Consider the following 9,990-nt stretch of genomic DNA (forward strand, 5'->3'; position numbering starts at 1 on the left):
GATTTATGGAGAGTTAGCTGTTGGTTAATAACAGAATCAGAGGATTTATGCAGAGTTAGCTGTTGGTTAATAACAGAATCAGAGGATTTATGCAGAGTTAGCTATTGGTTAATAACAGAATCAGAGGATTTATGGAGAGTTAGCTGTTGGTTAATAACAGAATCAGAGGATTTATGCAGAGTTAGCTGTTGGTTAATAACAGAATCAGAGGATTTATGGTAGTTTTATTTTAGGAATTTTTCACATCGATACTGAAAATTTGTTCCACAAGTGAATGTTTGTTTTAATTGAATTTCCCTCGTTTTCTTTCTCTCCCTTAGTGCTACTATTGTTACAAGAACAAAAAATGTTCTTTCTATCCCTTTGAACATATCGTGTATAGATATGATGAGTGTGGATCACTTGGAGATATGGCCTGGGGTACCTGCTATGGTAAGCTGATTAAAGTGACATTTACTTCTCAGAGTATAAATCATGTAAACCTTTGAATTTTGTTATCTATGTGTTTTAATAATAATAATAATATTTCTTTAAACAAGTCAATTTTGAAGCCCTGCTCATCACCATTAGTATAATAGGAGTAATGATTCTTATGGCTCTGACCATCTTTTGCTGTTGGTGTTGCCGCTCTTATCATAAACGAAAAATAGAAAAGTACCAAAGGGAAGTCACGAAGTTTGACAGGGAACAGGAAAATCTGAAATTAAGAGCAGCAGAAAGGTATGTCATTCCTTGACCATATATATATTTTGGTAATGTACCTAATGGTTCAAGTAACTTTATGTGTATATAACAAGTCAAAAGTTTTCAAAAAGAAAGCTTAATGTCATATCCATTAATAAGGTTGTTTTGTATATGTGATACCTCCACTTGTGTATCTCCTGGGCTCTTGTGACAACCAAGTGCCTTACCGATTGAGCTAAATCATTGGTTATTGCCCTTATGGCACTCTTTAACAACTGACATTACCACTTATAGGTAGATGTATGAATACCTACGTAGCTAAATATACAACTTAAAATTTAATGTTTGTATTTAGTTGTATCTTCAAGTGACTAACATATAAAGATCTACCATTTCTGAGTAAAATAGTTGTGAATTTGTGTTGGTGTTTTTTTTAGCAGAAATCTTTATTATCTAACAGCCAGAATATGTTATTTGTTAATTCTTTTTGTTTTTCTTTTCTCATTAAATATACCTACAAATAATATATACGTAATTGTTTTCCAGCGTTAAATGACACCTTTAAAAATACATTTGATAATGGTTGGTTTCAAGATTGACAATTTGATTTTTTTATTAACTCTTGTATTTTAGATGTTAAATTAAATTCAGAGTCATTTATTTCTTATTCATTTGTGTTAAAAATTGTATCTTTGGAACTACAATACATCAATTGACTTGTGTAAACATTCCTTTTGACCCAGAACTAAATTTCTGTTTTTTAATATCTTAACACAGGAAACAACATAGACAGGCAAAAGTAGATGGAATACGTGATAAGTATGGTAAGAATAACTTTAATAAAACTTTACCATTATAGGGTCTACAAGTTATTATGTAGAACAATGACATACACACACTCAGACATTTTGTTTTAAGTCCTAATATAAAAACATAGTGAAATCAAGTTTTATAATTAATTGAAAAATTACTTGTTTTCGTCTTCCCTAAAACATTCTTATTATTTTCAAAACCACGTTAGTGTATATTAAATTCCAAAAATAACATAATTAAATTCTGTCTAATTTGTTTTAAATGTTTGAATTTCAAATGGAATCTTGTACCTTTTAGACCTAAATAAATTATTTTGATCGATAATATTTGTATAAAAATTTAAAAGCTTTTTCACATTATCTTTTGTGAATTATCTATAATTGAGAAGCGTATAACTTTCAACATATTTAGTAACAAGTAATGAAAAATACAAAAGTCATGTTGAATTCATGATCGCAAAGCATGTTTTTTGTTTCCATTCTTGTTATAACTTTCAAAGAGCTGCATAGTACGCTAAAGCTAATCCATTGTTGTTGTCTCTGTCAGTATAATTTTTTTAAAAACTTGCAACATACAAATAAAGTAGTTTTATTACTTTTTTAAAGGTGGCAATTACGTATAATTGTTTGTAGAATAAAAATATTGATTTTGTGTATCATAACAAATTAATTATTCATTGCAGTTAGAAGCTTTTTGTGTTTTAAATATGCAACAGAATTTTTCCGTGTATGACTGTATACATTAAACTAAAAAATATTCATACCCATGCACGGTATGAAATATAGCACAATATTTGTTTTGTTTCTTCAGTAATATGTGCCAGTATTTAAGTTCTTTTATTACATGTGAGTTACATCTTGGTCTTTCTAAATTAACGAGCTGAAAATAAGTCTCAAATTAAAGTGTTCTTGAGAATGAAGAAGAGACTACCACTCTCTATATTTTCAATTTGTTTTTTTTGACAAGCCCAGAAGGGTATTAAATACTATAAATGTAATTAAAAGTGTTTAATAAATACATAGGTGGAAAGTGTAAATCACATTTGGTATTAGTTTAAACTTTTAACCCTACTACAGGTTTTTCTTTCTAAATATAATTCACATGGACATTTCTGCTTCGAAATGGTACGGTATTTTTTTGCTGCATCCTAGGTTTCCTCCGAGTGTTGTCTCAAGATTAGCATTACGATATTATTTCAACAGTTTATAAACATCTCAATTTTCTTGATATTGTAGGGCTTCGAGTGGAAAACCCATTCTACAAAAGGCTTGACTGAGTATTTGCTGCAAATAAACATCAGACCTTAAAAAAAAAGATGTTAGTGAACTGAAAACCATTATTTATGAAATCAGACATTAATTATTTAAATCACTTGTTCAAAGTTTGTATTATTCACAAAATTATTGTTTTATTTCTTATAAGCCTAAAAATTTATTTTTGTTCTACACCATGTATATCCACTAGTTAATTAAATCTAGCAGAGACATTGTAATATACAAAATTTAAAAGATTTGCACCATTATAGCATAGTTGATATTTAATTTGTAGATTAAAAAAATCTTCCTCGTTAATATGTAACATGTTGTCAGGTGTATGTTTTATTTATTGCACTTTTTCTTAACATAAACTGTAACTTAGGTATTTGTCAACAATTTGAAATAAAGAATGTTGTTTTAATTTAAGTCCACTTGCAGTGCTGCGTTAACTGTTTGAGTATGCAAAACGTAGTGATATAGAAAGTTGCCCAATTTTGAGAAAGAATAATCCAGTTTTGTTTTTCATATGTAAGGTCATCTAATTTAAAAGGTTAATATTTATAAAAACCTGAAAAATCGGGGAACGCAAGTCTAATTAGAATGTTTGTTTCATCACTGCTGTTTGGACTTCTCTACTGGTTATTGTCATTGATAATAAGCCGAGTATCTCTCGTGATATATATGAAATTTGCTGCTATACGTTGTCAGTGACACATCATAAAGTTTTATTATCATCTGCTTTTTTTCTGGTCCACAAACTTGGAAATGTTTGTCAATGAACACACAAGATACTCTAGAAATTACTATTAAATTATATAAACCCCCCTCCCCAAAAAAAAATTAAATCTAAATATTTCTAAAACATCTAAGTAAGAATATTATATGAAGGAATATTCCTCGTGTATAATCAATAAGAACAGTTGACATAAGATAAAAAGTGAATCACCAAAATAGTTTGTGGGTCAGACAGACTTATCTGTGAAGTTAGAACTGTTTCGTTGGTCATAATTGCTATTGAGGTGGTAACAGATGTGCTGGCTTAACTTTGTCAGAACAAATACATGTTTTTTGGGAAGTATTCTCTGATCTCTTGTACTCCTTGATGGCAAGAGATATCTTGTTGAGAAATTCTCGGAAATCTTGCCAATACTCTCTTCTCTCTTTCTATCCTCTGTTACGTGTAGTTTGGGTGTCTGTATTTAAACTAAAACACTTATGGTAGCTGGTTGATTTAGTTATCTTTCCTTCATTTAGACAAGCTATGATGATTCATTACAAGACCTGGGTTATCCTTCTGCTGACTGCATTTCGTTTGCTAGCTTTTCCATCAGTTGTTTCAGGGAGTGTCCTTGTAGTCCAGGATTTCTTCCATTCTTTTAGGAATTGTTAATACTTTTGGCACTGGAGTTCCCAGAAGTATTTTAGACATTTTTGGATCTGAAGTTGAATTCTGGACAATTTTTTGTCAGCTGAGGTACCATTCCTGTAAGTTGGTCTAACTGCTGTTTGTTTTCTAAACCAAGGGAACCACTTCATTGGAAAAAGAACAGAAAACACTGGACAGTTGGTACCAAGGTGGTTCATGAGAGACTTCTTCATCATCTACTGGGTGATTGTTTTCTAAACCAAGGGAACCACTTCATTGGAAGAGGAACAGAAAACATTGGACAGTTGGTACCAAGGTGGTGGTTCATGAGAGACTTCTTCATCATCTAATTGATGATTGTTTTCTAAACCAAGGGAACCACTTCATTGGAAGAGGAACAGAAAACATTGGACAGTTGGTACCAAGGTGGTTCATGAGAGACTTCTTCATCATCTACTGGATGATTGTTTTCTAAACCAAGGGAACCACTTCATTGGAAGAGGAACAGAAAAAATTGGACAGTTGGTACCAAGGTGGTTCATGAGACTTCTCCATCATCTACTTCCCGTATGCGATAGGGTACATTGTCAATAATCTGGTTGAAATGTTTAGAGAAGTGTATTTGATATCTTTATAAAGAAAAAAATAAATATAAGGGGCTATCATGAAAGCATAAATTTTTGTATTTGTGTTGCATAATTAATACGCAAAAGAAAAAATAGAAATAATTTATCACTATACAATATAAGTTGTCTATCTTAGATTGTAACTGAATATGATTTCTAGGGCTCTTTATTGAAATAACAAATTTAAAAGCTGTTGTAACTTAAACTGGAGATAGCTTTCATTTTCTTTATTGCTTTTATCATCAAACAATCAAATTTGTTTTGTTTTTTTCGAACAGATAATACTTTTGTCAAGTATTTATCGTAACTAGCTCTTCCATCTGTTGTGATATAACGATTCATAATACTGGTCTTGTGGTTAGAACGCTTCATTCGTAATCTACGGGTTCGAATTCCGTAATCAAATATGGGAGCGTTATAATGTTACGGTCAATCCCACCATTCCTTGATAAAAGAGTAGCTCAAGAGTTGGCAGTGGGTGGTGTTGACTAGCTGCCTTCCATCTAGTCTATCACTGATAAATTAGGGACGGCTAGCGCAGATATTCCACGAGTAGCTTTGCGCGAAATTAAAACCAATACTGATAGTCGGTGCTAACGAATTTTCAAAACAAGTTTCAGTGAGGGCCGACACTTTGGTTTGGGTTTTGTTAAACACAAAGCTCTACAAACACGAGTATTGAAACCCGATGTTTAGTATTGTAAGCCTGTGGACGTACCCCAGAGCCACAATAGGGCTTTTATGGGTGGTACATTGAGAGAACTCTTTGTTACTGGCGGCCAGGTTAACATCTCACAGACAGAGGACACTCGTGAATTAACCAAATACTTGTTATTGGTTTTTCAGCGCAAAACTACACATTATAGCTATATGCACTCTGTCCACCGCGGGGAATCGAACCTCAGATTTTAACGTTGTAAGTCTGTAAATGAACCGCTGATCTACCTGGAGACTAAACCAAATACAAAGAATTTGTGTAAGTATATGGAACGGCAATGATGGGGTGATAATTTAAGAACCTAAGGATTGTCAACTACGTAAACGAGGGGTATGTTTGTTAAATTATAATCGAAGCTAGGCTACTGGTGTACGTCCGCAAAGCTACATACAAAATATCTGCACTAGCGTCCTTAATTTTGAACTAATGCTGCTCGTCAACAGCACCCACCGTTAATCAAACGGTGGAATTTGACCGTCACTCTTATAACGCGCCAACGGCCCGAAGGTGCGGAGCACGATCTTTTTTCGCGGTAACGTGGCCCGAACCATGGATCTCTCTCTATCCACTAGGTTACGCCAAACAGAGGGAGATTAAGTAAAACATTTAACTCTGTGTTAGTCCGTGGATGTGTAAACAATTTTAGAGTTGATTGGTTAACGAAAAGAAAAAGAGGAAATTTAAATATTCTAAATTTAAAAGCAGTGTGACAGAAATTCATGCAAGACACACTTTAAAATATTGAATTTCCATAATAAAATCAAAGTATATTCAAATATCAGAGCTCCCAATGAAAAATAAAAATCACGACACCAGTGTTTATAGTGTACAGATTTATTGGTATAACGTTAAATAAAGGAAAAAAAAAAGAAAACGCTCAGTGGGAGATCTGAAGTCGATTGGTTATGTTAATATGTCGAGCGTGTGGCGTGTTTTCACATTATTCAACGCCAGGTGGTTAGGGTGCTCGACTCGCAATCTGCGGGTTCGAATCCCCGTCCCACCAAACCTGCTCGCCCTTTCAGCCGTGGGGGCGTTGTAATGTAACAGTCAATCCCACTATTCGTTGGTAAAAAGAGTAGCCCAAGAGTTGGCGGTGGGTGGTGGTGACTAGCTGCCTTCCCTTCTAGTCTTGCACTGCTAAATTAGGGACGGCTAGCGCAGATAGCCCTCGTGTAGCTTTGCACAAAACTCAAAACAAACCAAACAAAACATCATTTAGGTAGAAGAATTGTACACACGAAACGTTGATGTCGTGAGTTATATTTTTATTGAAAATATGCATTAGTGTATCTGAATTTCCTTTCACTTTCATACTTGTTCCGCGGGGCCTGTTATCCCATCAATATAGTATGTCTTCCACATTATAATCTCCTTCAGCATACGATACATAACCTAACACGTTTATATGTAATCTAACTGTCAGTATTTTCTTAGAGCTGTTGGACGACTTGTTTTAAATGGTGGCTTCTCACATTCCTTGTTTGTTTGTAGCTAAGGGCAAAAGTATACAAAAGAGCTATCTGTGCTCTGCTCACCACGGGTATCGAAAGCCGGTTTCCAGCGTTTTAACTCCGCAGACATCCCGCTGTGCCCCGGGGGGGGGGGGGGTCGTTGTTGGTAATTGGTACTTTTAATAAAGACTGTTTATCCATTTTGTATAACTCTCGTAAGCCTTAAATCTCAACCTTATATTGTGTGCAAATTTAAAAGGTATTTAACAGTGATGTTTTAAGACTATAGCAACTGTACCTTTTAGAGTGAACTCTGGGAAGTTTAAATTTCAAGTTTCATCCCCGTTGTGGAACAGATACATGTCATGGTACATGTCAGTCCCGGCTCCAGCTTTTCTTAATTTGACTGGTGTAGGGGAGAAACGTGACGTATAATGAGGTCAAGTCTAAAATTAGATTAATGGACGACACCCCAGAAAGAGACAGACGTGAATAATTGTCACGAGAATTAGTCTCTGTGATTTGAAAGCGTAGCTGTACGATAACCAAGATTGTTATTCAATTTAAAGGTCGATAACTAATCATAAAATTCATATTTTCACACACGCACCTCGAATGTCAATAGTTCACAGACGTGAATAATTGTCACGAGAATTAGTCTCTGTGATTTGAAAGCGTAGCTGTACGATAACCAAGATTGTTATTCAATTTAAAGGTCGATAACTAATCATAAAATCATATTTTCACACACTCACCTCGAATGTCAATAAATAAAATGATTCCCATAAATGTAGAAAATCTTGCATGTCTAAAAACTAAAAAAAAAAGGAAATACTTCTTAAATATTTTCTTCTTGGATATATATATATATATGTATGAAGCCTTTTAATCTACACAGTTGTTCTATGCTATAGCTTCGTAACTGCTAGTCGACCTTTAACATTTGCTTCTCCATCTGACAAGAGACGGAAATCACGGTGTGGATGCATCTGTCTTCTTTCAACGAATGGATAACGTTTACGTGGTAACAAAGCTTGGCCCGTCTATCCTTAGAATAAATTGGGAAATATAGGCGCAGGAAGTGAACATTGTTTCGACATATATATATATATTATAAAAGCAGAATTTGTAGTGACGTGGCTCTTCGGGTTGTAGTGTTGTGTGCGCTTTCTTTGTGTTAAGCTTCGTTTCAATTCATAGTGTTATTTTATTAGTAGCTTCAACTTCAAGTTTACTCACTATTATATGTTTTTGTTCTTCTTCCAATCCATTTTTTAGCTAAGTGTTCTTACGTTTGATATTCAATCATAATTTTAACAGCCTAAACTCACTGATTGGCACCAATCCGTTAGCTTGAGAAAGCTGAATTGTTTCTATGTGTTGTTGTTTTTTTGTTTCAACTTACTGTGAGTTCGTAAGTGTTTTATATACATATACACATACATCTTTATAGATAATACGCTTCCGTTTGTCTGTCCGCAGCTTTTCTCGCGAATTTCTCGATAAAACGCCATAATTTTCAATTCAGAATCACTTTACCTGTTTTTTTGCTTAGTCAAACTTTTTTGTGCAATAAGTAGGGTACACGACAATGTCATTGTCATCACGTAACGATTGGCTTCGATTTCAACTTTAGTTTTTTTTTAATTGCGAAGTTTTTCACACAAACAACGTTTAACCCGTGTGTAATTTCCTTAAAAAATGAACATTACACTAAATACAATTTCTATGGGCTTTCTCGATTTATTTAGGTCTAAAATACGCATGCGCAGTTTGTTCAAAGCCATATGCTTATCGCTTTCTGAACACACATTCAGACGTTTCTGCATATTCAGCTCAGTTTGCCTTCATTACAATTTTACTTTGCAATAACTTACCTTCGGTTCGTTTCATAGACTGCTTGATATTTGACGTGTGCTGAGCAGATTTATTCAGTTGTCCATTGTATTTTTGAGTAATACATTTAATATTTTGTAATAAGTCTTTATCATAAGCGTTGTTCTCAAGCTTCGTATAGTTGTATTGTTTATTAAATGTTTCCTAACCATTGTAAGCTAAAACTTAGTTGACATTGAAACTGTCGTGTCAGTTTATCAGTTTTTTTAAGGATTGCATCTTTGGAACACATATGGCGTAAACGTTACCTATCACCATTACTACAACTAGCAGAAATACCCACCCACTGCTAGTTCCTGCAGAAGGCTATTGGGCCTGCGGCCTTTCCTGGAATTGTCTGACAGTTCTACAACAATGTACTCATACTTGACATTCGATAATGTTCACCATCCATGAGAAAAAGGATTTTATTGAAATCTTAGTTTTAAAATGAGCTATCATCACACAGTACATTTTAGTGAAGTATTTCTTTGTAGGTGCAGTTATCAATGAAAGTGCCTTGTTTTTCTGTTGCAAAACTCATGAGATTTTCACTAAGGAAACACAAATATTTTTTTTTTAAGTTTGTTATTTGATTGTTTTATATTTGAAACTTACTTCTTTTTGTAATTTTTTTGTTGGTTAAATCTGAAACTTACACTTAATTGTTTGTAATTTTTATTGTTTTGTTTATTGCTCAGCTATAAAAAAATACTGCCTGGTCATACAAATATAATCCAGCTTCCGAGATTTGGACGGTAGCTTCCGAGATTTGGACGTATACATCGCAAACTCCATTATAATCAAATGTTTGTATTGTGTTTAAACCAAACACGTAGTTTGATGGTCTTTACCCAACTACCTAATATATTCAGTTCAACATTGATATCGGTTGAAGTCGTGTTATTTAATTCTTCTAATAATATCATCTTGGTTACGAGATTTATCTTGTCGTGTATAAAACCCTTTGAGTCCGATTTATCCAATAAAAGAGCTTACTTCTTGCTCTATTTGTTAGTGATTAGGTTCGCTGAAGGGGAAATAAAATAAATACTTTATTGGTAAAAAGATTTCATTATTTGTAAGAAAAACGTCAGAAATATTTAACACGTTAAGATTGTGAAGTTTGAGTTCCCTAGCGCTACCGTTATCTATAAATTGGAGGCCTGGCATGGCCAGGTGGTTAGGGCACTCGATA

At 33.8% G+C, this 9,990-nt stretch overlaps 2 protein-coding genes across 3 annotated transcripts in view; one reads left to right on the forward strand and one right to left on the reverse strand.

Annotated features, from left to right (window-relative positions):
• Positions 1 to 3,124, forward strand: part of LOC111086508 (pituitary tumor-transforming gene 1 protein-interacting protein-like) — a 6,643-nt gene extending 3,519 nt beyond the window's left edge. Inside the window, exons 3-6 of one of the 2 annotated variants that reach the window (XM_022389651.1) lie at positions 321 to 432; positions 540 to 720; positions 1,462 to 1,508; positions 2,733 to 3,124. In XM_022389651.1, the coding sequence (XP_022245359.1) occupies positions 411 to 432; positions 540 to 720; positions 1,462 to 1,508; positions 2,733 to 2,773 (291 nt within the window). In that variant the 5' untranslated portion in view covers positions 321 to 410 and the 3' untranslated portion in view covers positions 2,774 to 3,124. Of the gene's footprint in view, positions 1 to 320; positions 721 to 1,461; positions 1,509 to 2,732 lie in introns of both variants that reach the window. The other variant, XR_002611234.1, reaches the window with a different exon arrangement.
• Positions 1 to 9,990, reverse strand: part of LOC106462398 — a 32,980-nt gene that overhangs the window by 6,253 nt on the left and 16,737 nt on the right. The window lies entirely within an intron of this gene.

Source organism: Limulus polyphemus, unplaced genomic scaffold (genome assembly GCF_000517525.1).
Source record: "Limulus polyphemus unplaced genomic scaffold, Limulus_polyphemus-2.1.2 Scaffold1157, whole genome shotgun sequence".
NCBI classification, from domain to species: domain Eukaryota; kingdom Metazoa; phylum Arthropoda; class Merostomata; order Xiphosura; family Limulidae; genus Limulus; species Limulus polyphemus.